This window comes from Sminthopsis crassicaudata, chromosome 2 (assembly GCF_048593235.1).
Source record: "Sminthopsis crassicaudata isolate SCR6 chromosome 2, ASM4859323v1, whole genome shotgun sequence".
NCBI classification, from domain to species: domain Eukaryota; kingdom Metazoa; phylum Chordata; class Mammalia; order Dasyuromorphia; family Dasyuridae; genus Sminthopsis; species Sminthopsis crassicaudata.
The window spans coordinates 161632480-161655056 of record NC_133618.1 but is presented as its reverse complement, the minus strand read 5'-3'; the positions used below and the strand labels follow the sequence as shown (position 1 = coordinate 161655056).

General features: G+C 35.9%; 1 protein-coding gene across 3 annotated transcripts in view; it reads right to left on the bottom strand.

Annotated features, from left to right (window-relative positions):
• The window catches only part of RRBP1 (ribosome binding protein 1), a 126056-nt gene that overhangs the window by 48198 nt on the left and 55281 nt on the right, over positions 1-22577 (bottom strand). For all 3 annotated transcript variants that reach the window (XM_074287806.1, XM_074287807.1, XM_074287808.1), the window contains exon 3: positions 4378-4526. In XM_074287806.1, the coding sequence (XP_074143907.1) occupies positions 4378-4526 (149 nt within the window). The remainder of the gene's footprint in view (positions 1-4377; positions 4527-22577) is intronic.

Below are 22577 nucleotides of genomic sequence, written 5' to 3'. Positions count from 1 at the left end.
AATGTAAATTCTTTCAGGGGAGACAGTTTCATTTTTTTGTCTCTCTCTTCCCAAGTACCAAGTACATGGAATCTGACATATAGTAAATGTTTAATAATGCTTCTGAACTGAACTAAATTGTTAAGAAGCCTGAGGGTTCAGAGGTAGAAGACGAGTCTTTCCTAACTACCACAAGGTATGGAGTCTGCTGCATCCCCAAATCCATTGAGAGGATAACAGCCAGGCCCTTCGAGTTCTTGGCTTTGGTTTTAATGTATCTATAAATATACCATACATACAATTTCTTCACTCCCCCAAAATAACTGATCAATTCTGAATTAGAAAGAAAACTTAATGAGAACTTCCAGACTATAACCATTCTTAGCTCAATAAGGAATATAACAAGCTAATCGAAATTGAACTACTAACTATATAGAACAGAAGAATCATTCTCAATAACACAAAACAACTACTATAAAATGGGAATAATAACATTACCTACCTCACAGAATTGTCGTGAGACTTGAGTTAAAATATGTGAAGCATTATGCAAACTCAAAATGCTTATTATTAATAATGCTTATTAAAAGTTTATTATTAATAACTTCTGTAGAAGAAAAGTAGGATACTGAACAATAATCTTAAACATTTAAAACAAACAATTTTTCCTAAAAAAAGGATGGCACCATATTACCTCTCCTAGGCTCAGTTGGGCAAATCTGGACTGCATCCCTGTGGACTTTCCTAGCAGAGAGAGAAAGGATGAGAAAGAAGTGGGAGGAGGGGAGAGGGGCTGCAGAGCTAGGCTGCTGCTATTCAGTTTAGCTCAATGTCAGAGCAGATCTAGGGCAGCAGGCAAAGTTAAGAGGGATGGAGACCTAGGTTTTTCCCAGACACCAAAAAAGTAAAGGAACAAAAGCAAAAGCAAGTGCAGCCAGACCCCTGCTCCCTCCACTGCTGGACAGCAAGAGATGGACATTCAGCCAAGTCTAAAGCAACAATTCCACAAGTCCCACCTACAAGTTCTGGTCAAATTACATCACATGCTCAGTCACGTGCCCCCTTCTCAGCTCCACCTCCTGGGAAGTGAGGTGCTGCCTATGCTGGAAGCTGCTAAGGGAAACAGTTTGAAAAGAGGTCTAGTCTCAGCTATGAAATGAATAAAGATTCATCTTCAGGATTTGTGTTCAAAGTCCTGCCCTGGGCCAAGGATAGGCAGCTGCCCCCATGATGTTTGAAATCATCTCTACTGCTCAGAACCAGGACAGGGAGGAAAGAGGAGGAAAGAGGGAAGAAGGGGGAGTAGAATAGGTATTCATTAAGGACTTTCTAAGTTCCAGGAACCACAATAAATACTTTCCAAATAAAAATTAACTCATTTGATAAAGAAGTGAAAAGATTTTTCCAGAGTCCTCTTACCCATTTTAGATAGCTAGAAGCTATCTAAATTAATTATAATTTAATTATAATAATTAATTATAATATAATATAATTATATATATATTATATATTGTATTATATTTATAAATATATTATAAATATAATATAATTATAAAATAATATAATTATAATAGTTAATTATAATAATGGGAAAGGGTGTGGAGAAAACACCTAATATGGTGTCAATTTATTAATGGTAATATTTCCAAAGAAAGGAGAAAATTTCTAACACTTCAGGACTACAGATCTAGAACTAGAAAAGATCTCATTCTAATCAAAAGCCCTCATTTTACAGAATAAGGAAGTTAAGGCTCAGGGAAGTTAATAACTTGCCTTCCTTTCCAGGCTCATTATACCTTACCTTCCTTTCACCATGTTCTCTGGTGCAGTCATATGGTATTTTTGCTGCTCCTTAGACACAACACTGTTTCTTAATGATTTGCCCATGGCTGGAACATATCCCCTCAGGTTTCCTTCATGACTCGGCTCAAACAACACCTCTCTGCTTGAGGCCTTCCTGGTCCCTGTTTAGAACAGCTACTAATTCCTTCTCCTACACAAGCTGCCTAGTACATACTTTACATGTTTTAGAAATAATCAAATCATAGAGAGCTGGGCGTGGAATGGGGAAAATGTGCATACAATTGTGCTGTGTGACCCTGGGCAAGTCACTTGACCCCTCTGGCCCATTTTCTCACCTGGAAAAAGGAGATAATAATAGCACTTAATTCACAGATTACTAAGCATGGGTAAAGTGCTTTGCAATCCTTAAATCACTATATAAATGTTAGCTACTATGATTATTATTTATTAAGTATAAAAATCAAAAAGTATAAAAAAATTCTATGTACATTTAATATGTTCGTGTTGTTTTCTCTCATAGGCTACAAAATCCTTGAAAACAGAATTTGTTTCTTTTTTTTTTCCCCTTTCATAATGAGAGTTTCATATGTAGTAGTGCTTAATAAATGCATAATGGCTGACTAAGTGATGATGGCCCTTGGTCAAAGAGGGCACAATCAGAGATGAGATTGAACCCAAATCCTGATTTCAGAGCCAGGGTCCTTTACACCAGGCTGTTACCAGGTTTCTTTGATGATACACACACATCAAATCCATCTCATTTCCAAACAGAGATGTAGCTCTGAGGACACCTCATAACTAAATACGACCAATTCTATGCAACGCTATACCAGCAGTAGTTCCATTTCAGCCAATTTTCTTAAGGTGGGAATGCTCAAGATACAAAGCTTCCCTCATCAAAAGCAAGATTAAGCTATAAGAACTTGTAGGACTTTGGGGCTAATGACCCAACACCATTAACACATCACCCTTATATTGCCATATCTTAGGCTTTATGAACCTGTTAAACCCCTTAGGAAGCATAAGACTAAGGACCAACATAACAGTTATAATACAAACTCATGCAGCAAGAAGAAAAAGCCCACTTTCTAGTTCCATGCAATGGAGTTTAGCCTAGGCCTCCAGGAGAGCTGAATTGTTTCTTCAAGCTGCTAACTGCCCCAGACTCTGTGGCAGGTGGAAAAATGCTACTCTGGAGGGGTGAAGAAGCCAAATCATTTGTTAGGGGTGTTGACAGATGTCCCCTGCATGGCCTTCCACAAATACAACTATAAGAAACTCTGGGGCAGTGAATACCTTTTGACAAATTTCAGTGATGATCCAGATGCAAGGAAACTTCACTCTGGAGCAATTATTTGGGTCTCTCTCAAGCAATGAGTACCAGCCTGGGGCTTGGCACATCCCAGAATGTCTCTAATTATGTCCAGAAATGATGAAAAATCTCCTGAACAAAATTATTTTTCATTTACAAAGATAAATATGGGTCATATTGCACATCTCGAAGGATTTTGGTCACATGACAGGGAATAAAGACTCCAAAAGGGTTGGAAAGCAGTACTGAAGGATATTAAACCCTTATTTCCAAAAAGTAGGGTATTAAATTCAAAAAGCATTTGTTAAGTGTATTTAGATGCTAGGGATAGAAAGACAAAATTAAAAACAAAACAAAACAAACCCAGCTTCTACCTTCAAATAACTTCCAGTCTACTAGAATGTAAGGATCTGAGCTTTTGGATCATTCTAACTGAGTTTCAAATGTGAAATATTCTACATATTCCACTCTTGTTCTTGGTTATTTTCAAGATATAACTTGAGAGTACATTTCATGAGCAGATTATAGGGTCATAGATTTAGGGAAAGAAGAGCTCTTGGGAGTTTCTTTGTCCAACTCCCTCACTTTATAAACAAGAAAAACAGTGTTTATAGAGTCTAAATTCAATCTCAAACACTAGCTGTGGAGTCTTGGGCAAGTCACTTATTACCTCTCAAAATCAGTACTCTCACCTGTAAAATGGGGATGATAATAAAATTCTACCTCACAGGGTTGTAAAGACCAAATAATACACACAAAGTGCTTTGCCAGGCTTAAAAATCTATAGAAATGTTATATAAAGCTATGTAAATGCTGTCACCACTACCACCATCACCTTAAAGTGAAGGCTTGCAATTGTTACTGGTATGCATTGTTTTCAAAACTCAATGGCGATTATAATGTAGCAAAAGGCAAAATATATTTAAACTGTGACTAAACCCAGATTGGGATGAAGGGGATAAGACAATATTCTTTTCTGAAAAGAAAAGTGAAGAACAATTTTAAAAGACCAGATTGTTTTATAAGCATTTTCTTTCCAGTTTAACAACTTCGGCATGAGTTCATCAGTGCTATACATTCACATCTGGGAATACATCACCATAAGCACAGCTGCATCTTGCTACAGAGGCTGTGTGTGGTACAAAAGCTACATAACAATTTCTATTTGTTTTCATTCACGTGGGGGAGGGAGAAAAGGAGAAATACACATGTACAAGTGCACACAAATACACAGACACACAGTCACTGTTAAAATTTCTAGTAAGAGTCAAGATACTCCTTACCTTATGCCAGGTATCCTGGACAATCCCAGCCTTCTCTGATAAGATTTCGATGAGACAATGGGCTTCCCCTTCATTGAAAACTGTACTTCGAAGAGTAGACACCAGAGTCTTATAGGGTAGATAGAGGGGGCCATCAGAATCTGCTGGAGCTGTTAAGGAGAGAGAAGCAGCATTTGTTGAGAATCATGTTAAATAATATGTATAGATCTCAATGTCAGCTATTATTATTCACACATCCCACCTCAATCAAGCACTTAAGTTTCTAATCAAAACCAATTTAGTCAAAAACACTTATTAAATATCTTCTAAGTCTAGAACACTATGTGTTAGAGAAGATTAACCATTGCCCTCTAGCAGTTTATATTCTACTTAATAAGAGAAAAGAAAATAAACTCCTCTATTATTTTCTTACTGAACAAAGTGGGAAAGGGGAGGCTAATTCACTTTAGGATTATTCAACCTACCCAGAAGGTAAAGTTTCTTCCCTTTTAAGAGTGATTCAAAAAAAGAAATGAGAAAGATGAAGAAAGAAAACTGACCTCTTTAAGTCTTCCTGAGAGAAAATACCATCCTTTCTTATTGCTGTACTTAATAACAATCCTTTGCCTCATACAACAAAATGGTATGCTCTCTAAAGAGTAGTACTTGCTTTCAACTTTATTCACTTTTCCCAAAGTTATTCCTTCTCCCATATGCCCCTAACACTAATCCACTGTGATTCTTCCCGTCTTACTAAGTGGACAGAAACCCAGCAAAACATACCAATAGTAACAAAAATAAGGCATAAGCTCCAGTAGTGTCTCTGATATTACATGAACCTTGATTTCTTTTAAGCCTCAAGTAGTCCCCGTCCCTTTTTATGCCTTACATTACATCCTATAAAATGGGATTCACTTCATAATTACTGTAACATTCATTGCTTTTTTTCCCCCCCTCTTTATGGTCTCTTTCTAAAACAGACAAAAGATCTAGTGTTAAGATCATGGAGTTTGAAATCCACATACTTTCTATGTGATTTTGAATAAGTTATTTACCCTCTCTAGGTCTCAATAGGGATAATAGCTGGCACAGTGGATGGAACAGTGGGCTTAGAATCACAAAAACTCATCTTTCTGAGTTCAAAAATAGCTTCAGAAACTTACTAGCTAGGTGACCTTGGACAAGTCACTTAATCCTGCTTGCCTCTGTTGACTCATTTATAAAATAAGCTGGAGAGGAAAATGGCAAACTCACAGCATCTTTGCCAAGGAAACTCCAAATGGTCTCCTCCATCTATAAAAAAGAGTAGATCAAACTAACACGATCTAAGGTCTCTTTCAGGTCTAAATACAGTGATAAGAGATTTCTAAGCAATAGTTTTTTTTTCCCTTGGATTGCCTTCATCAATACTTCATTAAAGACAGTCTTCAAAAAAAAAAATTTGGTTAAATGTCTCAAAGAATCATAAATTTAGAGCCCCAGAGGCCATCTAGTCCAAACCCTTCATTTTATAGATGAGGACACTGAGATACAAAGACATTAAATGAATTGTCCAAAATCATATAGATCAGAAAAGTGGCAAAGCCAGAATTGGAGCTCAGGCACTCTGACCCCCACCCAGAGCACTCATTCCCCTACTCTACACCCTCCCAATAACTAGTTGTTATCTCTGAAAAAGCACTTACCAGGATTTTTTGGTTTGCTTGTTTGAAAATTTTGATAATTTTCTCAAATGTTCTTTCTTAAAGACATATGAACTCAAAAAGACCTCCATGCAGTTTGGGAATTAGCACAAGTTTAACTGAGGTATCCTGACTCATGAGAGAAGACCCAGTTACAGCACTTGCTGACAATTTTCTATTGACATAGTTCAGATCTGCATTGCAAGTTAAATGATTTATGTACTGCTGAACTATCAAGACCACTTAAGCCCAAACAAACAACAATAAAAATTTGGAAGAGGGCATAGAGGGAGAAAAAGATTTCCTTAGTAACAATGTTCTTTTTGACACAATATATCCAATTACTAGCCCCATTATTTTTATTACAAATCAGAACATTCACTGTGATACTCTAGGAAATGGAATGGAAGAGGTGGGTAAAATTCTTGTTCTTATAAATACCTTCAATTGTCTTATGGAACCATAAAGAAATTAAATAACCAAGCATCATGTTAACAGTTTAAGATATGATAGGCTCTTTAAAACCACCTTTTTCTCCCTACTTGGCAGCAATGAGATCTTGATGCTCAGGAAGCATGGAAGAAAGGGAAAAGGTAGGAACATAGTTTATCAATGGTTCTTCAAGGAGATTAAAAAAAAAAAAAAAAAAAAGATCCAACTTGCTAAATGCACTTATGCTTTGGAATAAATTTCACCAACTATTATCTCAAAAAACCAACCTCTTATCCCCTCCTCCATCCTTCTCTACCCTCCTGAAAAAGGGACGATCCTCTCCTTTCAAGCAGGCTACTAACTCCAGAAAGGCTGACTGATTGTTGCATCTTCTGCTCCCTATTCTCCTCCAGCATCTAATCAGATTGTCCTCCACAAGGACTATTCCTAGAAAAGTGGGGAAATCTTCTATTCAAGCACATACAGCATTAACTAAATGTAGGATTCATTAAAACAAGCCTATGTAATGAAGTTTGCAGATGTCTCACCAGAGAACTGTGCCTTTCATTTTAATTTGCTATCCCAAACATTCTACATACTGTTTCTAGTGAGAAATAATAACTCCTATTTCTATAGTACTTGACAGTATACAAAGCACTTTATCTCATCTGGCCTCACAACCTTGTAAGAAAAATTTTACAGTTATGATGATGTCCACTTTTCACATTAGGAAAATGAGACTCAGAAAGGATCTTTTTACCCATGATCATACACCTAGTAAGTTATAAGAGACTGGATTTGAACTCAAAACTTCCAAATTCCTCTCTCTCTTCACCAGGTCATGAAGTTTCTAGGACTTAGGAGAGAAGCCTAGAAACATTAGGCAATAGATTCTCAAATTTCAAATATTTGTGATTTCACTCATTGCCATGGCCAAAGAATTCAAGAATCTGTCATAAATTTGTTGGCCTACTAGTGATAAGCCTCCCTGCACTTTGCTAGACTAACACTTGGAAAGCAAGCTCAATCTGCTGCCAACATCATGCAAAAGTCTTTCCAGCGTGATGGAACCTGTTACATCTTATGCTTTAATGATAAAGCTTGCCAGAAGTAGGGTCACAGTTCTGCCAGGCTTCTTAGAGAGGTACGGGTAGAAGTAAGGAATCTCTATACTACAATTTCATATCCTTACACACACACACACACACACACACTCATTTATTCATTCATTCAAGTGTCAGTTATTCTAATAAAATTTTTGGCTTATCCATGAAACAAGTCCATAGAGCAATCTTCTTTCTGAGAGGAAGAATGGGTCAGAAAGAAGCTCCTTCATACTTCAGTGAATAGCTAAGCAAAGAATTCTATTTTCATTCTCCCAAATGACATGAAGTAAAGCCCAAACACATGGCTTCAAAAGAGCAAACAACTTTCTAGCAACATATTTTTAATCAATCAATTCCTCAAAATTGACCAATTCACAAGTGATTGCTGAACTTTCAAAAATATTATGCAACGACTCCTGAACTTTCTTATTTTTGAGACTTTTGAAACTTTTAGTCATTCTAAAAAAAACTAGCCTGAAGCAAGACCTTGACAAGTAGTTTGTGCAGAAATATTTCTGTATGGATATTCTCTCCTCTCTTAAGTTTTTGAAACACTTTTCTCTCTTGTTTTTTATTCCTACCCAAGTGGCTGCCATTTCTCAGTCTATCCTTAAATGTGCAGAATTAATTTAATTTTATTAATAATAAGACTTCAGGTCCCCTATATTTACACAGCAATCATCTATATATAACTTCTAAAATGATAAGAAAAATTAATGCCCACTGCACTATTTGTCCTCAAGGAATTTATAATCTGTTTAAAAAATGAGTTATTTATGATTTTTAAAAAAATTCAATAATGCAAGCCAGTATCTGAACCATGACTTTAAAAAATTGCACAAAAGGTGGATGGAATTTAGAAAAAGAAGAGATTACTATGGGCTAGAATAGAAAGGTACGGTCAGACCTAAATTGGTCCTCGAATTTTCTATCCTTCCTCTTCTCAGTGTTCTTCTGGGCAAAAATAACCATAGGGAACAAGTACTACACAGGAAGCTCCCTGAGATTTTGAGGCTATTCTTCCTGCTACTCATTCTCTTTCCCTAATATTTAGAAATTCACAAATACATTCCTTCTCTAGCAGCTGAAAGAATCTCCAGATGAGTTGTTTTTCTCTTTTATCCTACAAGGGACCCAAAAAAGGACACTCCCTGGATGCAGGAAAGAAGGATATTGGCTTTGGAACTGTGATCTTAACTAGTTTTTCTTTCCCATTGATAATAGTTAATATTATATTGCCAAATTCAAATACAAAAGACAAAAAATTCAACTCGGTGCTTTTCATGTTTTTAATATTCTAATTAGGAATAATGAGAAAAGAAAGGAAAAATTACCCCTAGGACAAAAATATTATAATTATTTTTTCCCCCAAAAAAGCTGAGTGACGAGCTAACCAAAGAAGTTGGGAGCTTGGAAGAACAGGGAAGATAAAAGAAGCAGGTGCTAATTATAAAGCTAATAAGAATCCTAGGAACATTTTTTGGGGGGGAAGGGGGAGAAGAGAACAGAGGAGGTAATTGAAATTAAATGACTTGCTCAGGCTCAGTTAAATGTCTGAAGTCACTATTCCTCCAAACTCCAGGGTCAGTACTCTACCTACTGTGCCACCTAGCTGCCCCTGGTGGATTCTTTCAATTTCTATTTTACCCTATAGGTCTAAGATATCAGAGCAGTTTTCCACATTTATTAAAACAGGATTCTAAAGTGCCCCATCCTCACCCTGTTTCTTTAATATTACTTTCAGAGAATTTAAAATTCTTAAATTCACTCTCCTCAATCTATTTTTCAAATCAATTATTTTTCTGGTGAGATATTTCACATTTTCTTCTGTTTCCATTCTTTGTTACTTTATTTTTTATGTCTCATGAAGTCACTAGCTTCCACTTGCCCTTAGGAATTGTTTTCTTCAGTGAGCTTTCTGTACCTATTTTTCCATTTGGTCAGTTCTGCTCTTTACACAATTTTGTTTCTTCAGAGAATTTTGTGCCTTCTTTACTATCAGAACAATTCTGTTTTTTAAGGCCTCTTTTATCAAGTTACTAATTCTCTTTTTATAATTTTCTTGTGGCATTCTCATTTTTCTCCCATTTTCCCCCTATTATTATTCTTATTTTTCTTTAACTCTTCTAGCAATTCTTGTTGGACTTGTGTCAAACTAGCATTTCTCTTACAGGTTATGGTTGCAGTTGTTTTCATGTTGTTTTCTTCTTTTGAGTTTGTATCTTGGTCTTCTTTACCACTAGGGTAGTCTTTTATGGTGAAGTTCTTTTTTTGAATGCCTCCTCATTTTTCAAACCTAATTCTTGACTTTGAATTTTATATTAAAATTTATATTTGGATTCTGCTTACCGGGGGTGGGGGTGGGAGATACTGTACCAAATTTCAGATTTGGTGTACTGCTGTTTTCGAGGTCTGAAAATCTTCAGTGCTTCCAATATGATGTTATCCAAGGGGAAATTTGATCATAGTTGTGCTCTAGTCTTTATTCAGGACAAGCCCCTATTCCTCTGCACTTGTAAGTGTTAGCTTTCCTCTCTGCCTTGGAATTATGACTAGGCCACCAGCTCCCTGGTGACCAACTATAAGCACTCCTCTCTGCCTCATATGGATTATATAGCTGCCATAACTCCAGTACTGCACTTTAGTATGAGTAAAGGGTCCTCTGTAATCTTTCCTGGACCACCCTCTCCTTCTCTAAGCTGAGAGCTCCCAAAATTAGCAGGATTATGTTAAAATCTTTTTTTTCTTACCAAGTTATAAGATTAGCTGAGCCTCCAAAAGTCAAAATGGGGTCTGAAGCTTCTTCATGTTCCTTGCTTGCTGAATTATAAATAATGGTTGACCCATGTATATGAAGGGAACAGGGGAGAGCAAGGAGGCTAAAGGCAATGACAGTCACATAGCTCCCTCCTTCAGCATAGGCACAGAATTGCTTTAGCTCTCAGAAGAAGGTTTCTGAAAAAGTAGAAAATGCTCCAATATTCTCTTTCCCCTCCTCAAACACCAAATATAACTTACTTAAGTTTCTTCAAACTCTACTCTGTAATTGCTGTTTCAAGAGATGTCTATAGCCATCTCTAGTCACTCTGATCTATATCTGGCCACTGGACCCAGCTGGCTTTGCAGTGGAAAGCGAGGCAGGTAACTTTGCCCAGCCTCCCTCACCTAAATCCAATTCACTTGTGTGTTATGGTATCACCTCCCTGATGTCATGGTCCTCTTTGAGGATGAAGAACAAACAATAAAAGTTATGAGGTAGCTTGAAAGGCACTGTATAAGATAATATCAAAGTGACATAATAGAATATTGTGAAATGTATTAGATGTGTAGCCACAAGACCTGAGTTCAAATTCTACCTCCAAAACTTAGCTTATGAACATGTGAGTTCCCCTGAGCCTCAATATCCTTATCTTTAAAATGAAGCTAAAAGATTTATAGTTTACTCAACAGCTTTGTTGTGAGGATACCACTTTAAAATGTTCCTGAACAAATTTAAACTATTATTTATAGACTACTCAATGTGTATGCATTTTATTAAAAAAAAAAATCGGTTGCAGATTATGTCAAAGACTTTTGCTATATACAGAATTGTGCTAGTAAAAAGAAAGGAAGCAGGATTTCAATTTATGGAATGTAGGCCAAACTCTGAACATACTGTTAAAATGCAATGTCCTTAAGATAGGCAAAGTCCACAGATAGTTAAACAAACTTGCCCTTTATTCTGCTCTAGCAAGAGGAATTAAAACTATGCCATAATGGTACTTATCCATCCTATCTATAGAACTAGTATTTAAAGGATATATTAGATTAGATAAAGAAGTATTAACCTGAGGAACCCTTTAGCAATTTCCAGGAACTACCACTCCCAAGCATTTCCGCCTCTACCACCGCCACCCCTCCTCCCAAATCTCCCATTCAAGCCTAGATTAGGCAAAGTAAAGCTTCAAAACCATTCTCTGAGCAGCTTCCAGGGGAAAATCTGTCTGAGGAATAATGTTCTGCCAAAGCAACCACAAGATTGGTTCTGATATATACAGGGCACCTTAAATATTTTTAATTCCATTCAATTCCAAACAACTTACTAGACTCACAAGAGTCATAATGATCAGCAAAAATTATTTTGGCCATCTTTTCATCTCAGTTTTAACTGTGGTATTCCATAGAAAATGTTCTAGTTGGAATTAAGGAGTTGCCAAAAAGTTACATGACAAAAAAGTACTTAACAATCAAGTAAATCAAAATTCTCTACCATATCCTCCCTTTATGCATTTACGGATGGTCTTTCCTCTATAAGTCAATCAAAGGGACAGTGTGTGCATGGGTCTAGGTAACCATAACATTTTTCTCCAGTTGAAGTTGGATTTACCCTACAGGAATAAAATCTAAAATGTTGCATGAATTACTTCTTGGAGTGCATGCTGACAGCTGTTCCTTAATGGAAGGAGGATTATCAGAACAGCCTTGAGTTGTATTAAGAAAAGTAGTCAGGCTAAGCCAAAACTTAGCTGTTTCCAAAGGTGTCTGACAGTACTGTGCTGAAACCTGCTAATCACAGAGTAGAGCCAAGTCCAGGGCCTTGACATCTCCACTTGCTTTTTACTTCATCCCAAATCTTGTGCAAGTGCCACCTCAGACATGCGGTTAGAAAACAACATGCACCGGGGACTTATTTACACAGCCCATCCTCATGAAATTTCTGTATTTCTGAATCAAATTCAATTTGTATTTGAAACAGAAATCAAATCCCGTTTTATCACTACCTTGGCCACATCCATAATATTGTTATAATAAGGGAGTCAAGGGAGTTGAGCCTAAATTCTCTTAAGAATCCCACCCATCAATAGAAATGCAAAAAAGTTAAATATAGACTTCAGATCTGAGATTTCTTGTTTTAATCTATCCTTTGATATCCCTCCTATCTGCCCACCTAATCTTTGATTTTTTTTTCAAGCATATGAAAAATTTCACGCATAAGTTTCCAGGGACTTTGACAGAACTTTTTCATTGATGAACAAGATTATAACTAGTAATTAAAAACATCTGAAACCTCCTAAAGAAAGAAAACTAGGAAAACAAACAACTGGACCAATTTGTTTCTTCCAACTTGGAAGCTTTCAAGAAAAGGGAGAGGGGGGAAAAAAAGGCTAAAACCTGAAACAGCAAAGCTGTTCTAGTTACCTCCATTAGTGATTTCAGCTTCAGCATGCAATCCTTAATGTTAGCACAACTATGGAACTATCCACAGGTTAATAGACCAAAAGATGGAAAGAACCTTAGTAGCCGTCATATCCTACATTCACATTTCAGAGATAAAGAGTGAGAAGAAAGAGACATTGATGAGACTTGTCCAAGGTCCAAAGTGGTCTCAGAAGGGAGATGTAATCCTAGGTTCTCTATTTAGAGCTCCTGAGCATTCTATGGTTCAAACTCCCTACCTAGTTTCAAAGAGGCATAGATTCCAAAAGTGGCAGCAATGCCACTTTACCATTTCCCCTCTTGTCCTTTTCATTAAAAAAACTAGGTTTGGGAAATTTTAAGTAGATACTAGCACTCTTATTTTAAATGTTTAAATGGATTAACAGAGTTCTGTAAGGTTCAGAACTGAAAAGGACGAGACCCTGGAGAACTGATGTATTTTAAAAAGGAATTTTTATCTCTTCCTTCCTCCAAAAGAATATGTTATTTAAGGAAGAAAAGCCTTCCTTATTTCAACTTGGTAATGCCATGCACATAGTAGGTACTTAAAGCTTTTTGGATTGGCTTGGAACTCATTGGCACAAAAAACACGATCATACTATATACTTCAACAACAATATTATATGATGATCAATTCTGATGGACGTGGCTCTCTTCAACAATGGGATGAACCAAATCAGTTCCATTTGTTCAATAATGAATAGAACCAGCTACACCCAGTGAAAAAACTCTGGGAAATGAGTATGAACCACTACATAGCATTTACAATCCCTCTGTTTTTGTCTGCTTGCATTTTTTACTTCCTTCACAGGTTAATAATACATTATTTCAAAGTCCAATCCTTCTTGTGCAGCAAAATAACTGTGTATATCTATTGTATTTAACATATACTTTAATGTATTTAACATGTATTGCTGTACCTGCCATCTGGGGGAGGGGGTGGGAAGGAGGGAAAAAATTGGAACAAAAGGTTTTGCAAGGGTCAATCTGAAAAATTATCCATGTATATTATCTTGTAAATAAAAAGCTATTTAAAAAAGCAGCATGATCATTTATATGTTTATTAAACTCTGACAAAATATGGTGGGCAAAAAACATCTTTTGGAAGGTAAGTAGAAGTTGTTATGACCAATACAACAGAAGTTCACTTTTTAAGTATTATTAAATTATAACTTTTTGGCACCATGAATTTTGTAATCCACATATATTAAAGTAAAACTCATGTACGAAAGCAGTTTATAAAATTTAACATAAAAAAAAGGGTTCTCATACTCAAAAAAGGCTGGAAATTGCTGCCTTTGATTAGAGGTCTAGCTTTTTAGGCTATGAATATTTTCATCGCATGTCCACTGGATCTGGATAAAGGTAAGATGATAAGTCTTTTGTAACTGAGCCATCATAGTAAAGGTAATATGGATTCAATGCCTAATAGGAGTAAACATTCATTTATGAAAGTGAATCTCTTAGATCTTGGTAAAGAATCTTGAACTTTATTAAAATCAACAAGTAATGAAATTTTTGCTATGCCAGGATAATCTACAGGAGCCTAGAGAAAAAAATGTACATATATATATATATATATAATATAAATATATGTATATATGCTCTCTTCATATACAAATGAACCATTAAATCCTTCCTTCCAGTATACCTTTAAAAGACACAAAAATGACAGAGTCCTTTATTTGGTTTTATTTAGCAAAGACCACTCTTGATTCTATTTTAATGGAATTTTTTTTTTGAAGGACTATTTGTCTGGTTTCCATAGATGCAGTTGAATATGAATATTTTGACTGGGCCAAAAAAGGGCCTGTCCTTAATTCAATGACAAAGAAGGTGAGAAGGCAGAGAGTGTTAATGGAACAAGCCTAAAATCCGTATTATTGGCAATGCTGAAGTTGATGAATTGATTGAGGTGAGGAGTTCTAAGCTGTAGTGTACAAGTCTCTTGGTATACTCACTAAGTCTGGCACCAATATGGTGAGCCTCAGAGAGAAGCCAGTAAGCTGCCTAAGAAATGATTCCTGTTTGGAAATAGAACAGGTCAAAAGCTCCCATGCCAATCAGAAGGGAGACAGAAATAATTAATGAGCTGTGAGGCACTTCCATTGAGAGGGAGACACTCCAAAAAAATAAAAACAACAAAATCCAAATAAATGATATCTGATCATATTCTAAGTCCAATAAAAAATGTCTGAATTATCCATCAGTCTCTCGATACTCCTCAGGATGAAAAATGATCAGGTGTTGCACATGATAACATTTCCCTGAACAACAACAGAAACAAACCCCCACTATCCAGAATTAGTGTTTAGGTATTTCTCCTCTTCTGTTAAAAGGTTGAAAAATGAAGCTTAAACTTGGGCCTACCCAAGTGTGTAAGAAGCACTCAGTGTCCTCTCTCTTCCCCTTAAGTAGATCAATAGCAGAGTTAGAGATTAAAGGAATGAGTCCTGGCACTTCTCTGCACACAACCAAAGGCTATGCAAAGCAAATCAAGTAACTTGGGATTCATGTTCCCTCAAAGTTCAATGTTCCAGTCACACTAAATTTGGGGCCTCTGGAATATACATACTGTACTTTTTAAGAAGCCAAAGCTTTGGTTTACAGAGTGTACACAGGACCAAATAATGTACAGTTAAACTAAATTCTAGTTGCAGGAATAGAATAGCTTTTGAAAATTTACAACTATGATGCTGATTATTACCTTGTCAATGCAAGTTAGTTTTGCAAGCAGGGAAATGGAGCTGGAGAAAGCAAACCAACATAATTACTTGAGTAAAGACTACTAATCAGGGATCAAAAATAGATTAAAAACAAAAACAAAAACAAAAACATCACCACACATATTCTAGCTTGCTCTATAAGAAATTAGGCTTCCTAAACAATCATAAAATATGTGTTCTTCTGCTTCAACTCCTAGAGAAGAAACAACAAAAGCCATGAGTGATTTAGGAAGCCAAAAGTAATCCACGCTGGTAGGAGAAAAAGATTTCAGGAAATATTTTCCCATCCCCTTATGCTCCCTCAATATCTTCCCTCTTTTAAATTATTTAGATAAAAATCAGCATTTTTCCCCCCTAGCAAGTGCTTCCTGCTTGTTTTACACCAGCATTTATAATTCTGTTTCTCTCATCTAAACTAACACTGCTTCTCCCCACACTGCCTCATGACACAACCACATGACCAGAGTACAATCTGAGCCATGTGGGCTTGAGGAGACAAACTGAACCTGGGAAATAAAGGGGAACAGGAAGTGCACCTTCAGCAGAAATGAAGTATGAAGCTTTGGCCCTGCATCCAAGTATGGAAAATATACTGTAAAGAGCACTTTACTGTGAGGAAAGAAACAGGAGTGAGTCCCTAATAATTGTTCAAATGCAAGTTTGCCTAGAACCATTTCCCAAGTTGGCAAAATTACCATTTAGCAACCACAACATCTGATCTTACTGTGATTTTCTGTCACAATCAGGTAAAATTTTAATGGTTAATTTCTGTAGTAAATGGGCATCATAATTCAATCTGGTAATCTAATGTTCTCTTTGAAATAAGGGAATAGATGAGAATCATGCAGTTATTGATTAGTTCTCTCTCTGCTATCTTTTCCTGGAGAACCTTCAGACAAAGTTCCAAGTTCTCCAAGTTTTTTGTCACTCTGTATTCCTAGAAGATAATAAATGTTAGCTCTGAAAATCAGCAATAAACATTTATTAAGAGCCCACTATGGTGCTGGCATTCTACTAAGCACTGAGATACAGATAAAGTAAAAAAGATGGTCCCTACTCTGAAGGACCATGATAAATATTTACTCAAACAGCTGCATAGCCACACCCACTTTTACAAATCCCTACTCTTCTTCCTAATCTTTTCCTATCAAAGAGAATTATAAATAGAGAATCATCAGGGCACCACCAGTGTACTCTATTAGGAGAGGTGATGTTGAACTTGTGATTTCATAGACACAATGCAATGCTTCTTAAAGTATGATCCTCAGACCCTTGGAGTCTATCTACAAAACTCTCAAGGAGTTCGTGAGGTCAAAATTATTTCCTTTATTCAAATACTGCTTCCCTTTCCAACTACATTTCTGATTTTCTTTGTGTACTTCAAAAAAAAACCCAATATATTACAACAGATTATATGTCAAAAAGGGGGAAACTTCTCACTGATTTATTTTGTTTAGAAAAGTATGGTTATTTTTCATAAGCAAAGTTTTACTTATGCTAACATGTAATAGATTTATTATTGTTAATTAAAATAAATATTTTCAAAAGGTTTTAATTTCCAATGTAATAAATTATCAATAGATATATAACACTCACATAAACACAAACTCTATGAAGTCTTCAATAATTTGGGGGAATCTGGAGGTATCCGGACAACAAAAATTTGAGAATCAATGATAGAATTCCCAAAAAAAGCCATTTCCTCTACCAATTCAAGTCAGTACCTTCTGTGTAATATAGTCTTACAAAGTTGCCTGAGGTTCTTACTGAGATAAGTGCCTTACCCAGGATCACAAAGCATATATCAGAGACAGAATTTAAACCCAGATCTTCTTCGCTTGAAGGACTGCTGTCTATCCACTATACTACAAAGACATTATCATTGTTATTAAGATTATTGTTAATATAAAAGTAGCAGCTTATCTTTATATACCACTTCTTTCTCAGCCTATGAAGTCATTAACATAAATAGCAAACCCTTTTTACAGATGAGGAAAATGAGCTTCAATAAAGATAAATATTAAAATAAGACAGATATTAAGTGGCAGAGCTGAAACTCAAACCCTATTGATCTAATTTTAAAATCCAAAGCTCCTTCTACTATATTACTCCCAGTTAGTTCTATTAAGATACCCAACTAGAAACTACCAATAATTCAAGATAGTAAAAATCATATTTGCTTCCTTTCCTCTTTGCTACTGTCCACACTTAGGCTATCTCTCTTCATATTTACATTTTTTCATCTGTTCAGAACAGAAGGCCAAGTCAATGCCTATAAAATGTTCTGTAAAATCATTAGCACAGCATAACAAATACAAGCTTAAAGATACTTTTTGACAAAAATAGTATAACCAGTCTCTGTGCCAGAAAACAAAAATGGTCAGCATCAAAGCATTCTTCAATTGTGACAAAACATTTTTACTACATTTACCATGCTGTACAACTTTTGCTAATTTAAACGACTAGAAGGGAAAGTCCAGTATTAATGAGCAAAGACTCAATTATCAATTTTTAATTAAATGCTCTTTGCAAATAATAATAAAAATAACTAGTTCTAGGCTAACCACAAGAGTGCCTAATTAAATGAACTCTTGTAATTAGTATATTAATAATCTGTAATTTCAGTTCAAGGGAACTCCCTCCACCACTTAGTAATTAAATCCTAAGAAGTTATTTTAGGCATAAAGACTTTGGGTGACCTGTCCAGAAACATACAAATAGTGATAGAAGCAGAATCTAAATCCTTATCTGCTTGATACTTGGTCATAATCTTTCTTATTAGTCAAATTTTAAAAGGTTAATTTCCTAAGACAGATTCCTTTTCACAATCATTTGCAAATATTCTTATAAAGTTGAGAGAAGAACCATTCAGTGACCTCACTTTCCCCTTGAAAATAAGATTAGTTACACTCTAATACTTTTATCAGATAAGACCACCTCTACTGAATCACTCAATTCTTTAAAAAGAATTAAACTAAGTGAGAAAAATCCTTCATCACATTGAAATGAGTGAAAGCCAAAAGATGAAATGCAATGAAGTTACAAAGGGTATGTATTGAGAAATTGTTGAACAGACTCAGTCACATCATTTGGAACTTGAGTAAAAGCGAAAGCCAAGGATAGGGAGTAACCTAGAAAACAGTACAGCTAAACTCTAAAGGGGATGAAGAGGAAAAAAAAACTATCCTTCAGCCCTACCCCTTAACGAGAAGATGACCTGGTAAACTCTGAAAGGTTTGGGAGATTTCAGAATTTCCACAGACATCCTAAAAGCGGAAACCTTACTTAAGGGAAATTTCATAAGGACTCCAGGGAGGGAAGAAAAAACTTCGAGAAAATGAGTCATGAATTACATCTTTATCACATTTGCTATCATACTTTCTGCTAGATTTGTATGTATTTGTGGGAGGGTATATCATTGTTTGAAGGGATCTTACTGCAGAAACTGTCCTTATTTTATTACCTTAATAAATACTCATTTATAAAACTAAATAAGTCTGGCTGACTAGCTGATATTAACACTTAATAAAGAAAAATATATTAATGGGGGCTCATGCCTTATAAGCACTTAAAAAACCCAAAATTCCTCTCCCCTGATTTCTTGAACCTTCTAAATGAAATTTGGCCAATGTCATCCGAATTCACTTCCTGTTGAGAAAACTACGGTGAGTAATTAATTTATGCCCTGCCTAATTCTCCAATTGATATTGCTCTCAGAAGTCTGAGATGCTGTCATTTGCTAAAGTCAAGTTATCCAAGTGTGTAAGATTTACATAAGGGTAACAAAGAGCATAAATTCATCAATTAGAATTTTACCAACTCCTAAAAGCATTTTCCTATTAAAGTAATGGTCACATTAATTCAACATTAGGAGGGTGTTTTTTAAAAATGTATTGAAAAGATGCCCCCACAAAAACAAATCAATTAAAAGAGCACAGGTAGTGAGAGAAGATGGCTATGAGTCAAAAGTCAAATTCAAATGCTGGCTTCAATATTTCTCGATTATTATGACTATTGGCAAATAGAAACACAGAATGGAGTAAGGGAAAGGAGTTATATTTGGAGTCTTAGAGTGTGCAACCTTCAACAAATCAAAATTCCTCTAGGCCTAAGTTATCTCACCTGTAAAATGATAAAATTGCACAAGATGATGTAGAAAGCCCCTTTCAGCTCTAAATTGTAAATAACTACAGAATCTAGATAACACAATTTCCTCATTTGTAAAAGGGCATAACAACAATTATGCCATCTACTTAATTGATTCATTATAAGGGGGAAAAAAAAGTCTGTCCATCTTACTATAGTCATCATTTCTTAAAACTCCTGTAAGGATTTCCCCAATTTCAAGTTGACCGAACACAAAAATGTTAATAAATAGGTACAGAGGATAAGAATTCAGAGCTTTGAATCAGAATAAGGACAAACCTGGTCTCAGATACTTCTTACATATGTAGCCCTGGACAAGCTGCTCAACATTCCTATTTTCTCATCTGCTAAAAAAAGAGTATTAGAATCAAAAGCCTCAAAGACTCTTCCCAGCTTTAAATCAACAATCTTAAGATACAATGAAAATGGCTAATAAACAACAAAAACACAGAAAAAGGGGGGGGGAGGTGCTCACCCACTCCAGATGGTAGGAAATCAAAATCTTAGATTCCCCTCCACCAGTTAGGTAGATCTTCACAAACAGGCCCTATCTACCTTTGAAAGTCTTATACATCACTCTTTTTTTTTTTTTTTTAATGTACTTTGTATTATGCCTAAACTAAATGTTCCTATTCAAATCAAAAGTCAGTTAATTGGGTCTGCATCTGCACATTTCTCAGAAAGAAATCTAATCTTTCTCCACAGAAGGGCACTTCAAACGTTTTAAGATAGCCATCATGCTTCTCCACCTAGTCTCTCTACTGTTATTTCATCATCCATGAAATGAGTGTAATATCACCTGCATCCTGTCATAGGGCTGCTGTAAAAATAAAAATGATATATGAAATCTAAAAAGAACTAGAAAGCACCAGATTTTATTACCACATCAAGAATCTGTGATGGTGTTAGCACGGGTGCTCTGGAACATCAATGAAATCCATTATCACTTCTTTTTGATTAGTTGGTCTTCCTGAGTTGCTGTGACAGGGGGGGGAAAGTGTCAGCATGAGAATCAATCCCTCTGAACTTAAGCCATAGCTTCTAGACTCAAAACCTTCCAAACTAGTAGGTCCTATCCCATCATGTACTTTTCCTGTAAAGTCTTCAAGAACCCAGGATTGCCTTCACTACATGGCACAGTTATCAGAGAACTTCAAAGGAGATATTTTAAGAATGTACTGTTTTAGAAGGTACAAAAATATAAATCTTTGGCTAAGAAAACACAGCCTTTTGAATAGCCAGTACAAGTCATGGAGCAAAAACAGCTGACTCAAGTGGATTTGGTTTAAAAGGTTTCTTGTACATATCACATTGGGTAGATAGGTAGGGAGTTATGATTGAAATGGACTTGGGGGAATGAATGACAGTTGTAGGCTCAGGAGCTATTGGTGCTCATCTGTTAAGGCTGGATTCTGAGAGAGAGAGGACAAAAGAATCAAGTCATGGGGTAGCTAAAAGATGTGGTCATAGCAGCAAGGACCAAATAAAAAGACAGTAGGGTAATTGTAACACTGGACACTAAAAAAACCACTGTGTGCTTCATTCAGAGATTGTATTAACAGAATTACCTCAACCTCAGATTAAATTCTTTCAGCTATAGGAGATAAGTCTTGGAATTCTATATGTTATGCTCCCTACCTGCCTATCAAATCTCTATTTCTATAAATTTGGCTGCATTTGTAGAATTTATTGGATGTCTAAGTATGACTATAAATCTGTTGGTTTGGGAGTACCAGGGGCAGAGCCAAAATGGCGGAGTGAAACAGGAAGTGCTCAGAATAGATTATAAGGACTTCAAGAAAAGTCATTTTCAATAGGGTGAAAAAGGTTTTCAAGCCTACCTCAGATGGTATCTGGCAAAGCCATAAACACATAAGCTCAGCAACCAGTGGGGCAGTCTCCAGTCCCAGAACAGAAAGAAAATTGCAAGCCTGGAAAATGAGACTGCTTAGAGAGAGTATTGCTACCCACTGCTGTAAGCAAGACACCAAACATAAGGAGCTCATGTACACAAAGCCAAGGCTCAGAGCAGCATAAGAAGCTTGGGACAGTATTTCTTGTACCCCAGGAGCAGAACTCAACCTTAAAAGTCACAAAATAGGAAAAAAGAAAGAAAATGAACCTTAATGATAGAAAGCAACTATGTATGGTTACAGGGAAGATCAAAACACCAACTTAGAAGACAAAATGCCCATATGGGAAATGTCAAAGGATGATATGAATTGGTCTTAAAAGGCAAATAAGAGAGATAGAAGAAAAACTGGGGAAAGAAATGAGGTATGCAAAAGAGAGTCAACATTTTGGAAAAGGAAGTACAAAAACTGACCAAAGACAATTCCTGAAAAAATACAATTGGCCAAATGCACTACACACACACACACACACACACACACACACACACACACACACACACACACACACACACACAAGAAAACCAACATCTTGAAAAGTAGAATTAATCCAATGAAAAAGAGATATAAAAGCTAATTAAAGAAAATTCTACTTTAAAAATTAGAAACTAATGACTCTATGGGGCATCAAATCAGTCAAATAAACTAAAAAGAATGGGGGAGGAGGGAGAGGAAGAAAATGCAAAATATCTCACTGGAAAAATAGATGACCTGGAAAATAGATTCCAGGAGAGGCAATTTTTAAATTATTGGTTTACCGGAAAGCCATGATCAAAAAAAAGAACCTGGATAGCATTCTTTAAGAGATCATCAAGGAAAATTGCCCTGATATACTAGAACCAGAGGGCAAAATAATGATTAAAAGAATCCATCACCTCTAGAAAGAAATACCACAAGTAAAATCCAAAAAAAACATTATTGCAAAGCTCCAGAACTGTAATCTCTTTATTTTTTATTTTATTTTTATTTACAAAACATGTGCATAGGTAATTTTTCAACATTGACCCTTGCAAAACCTTCTGT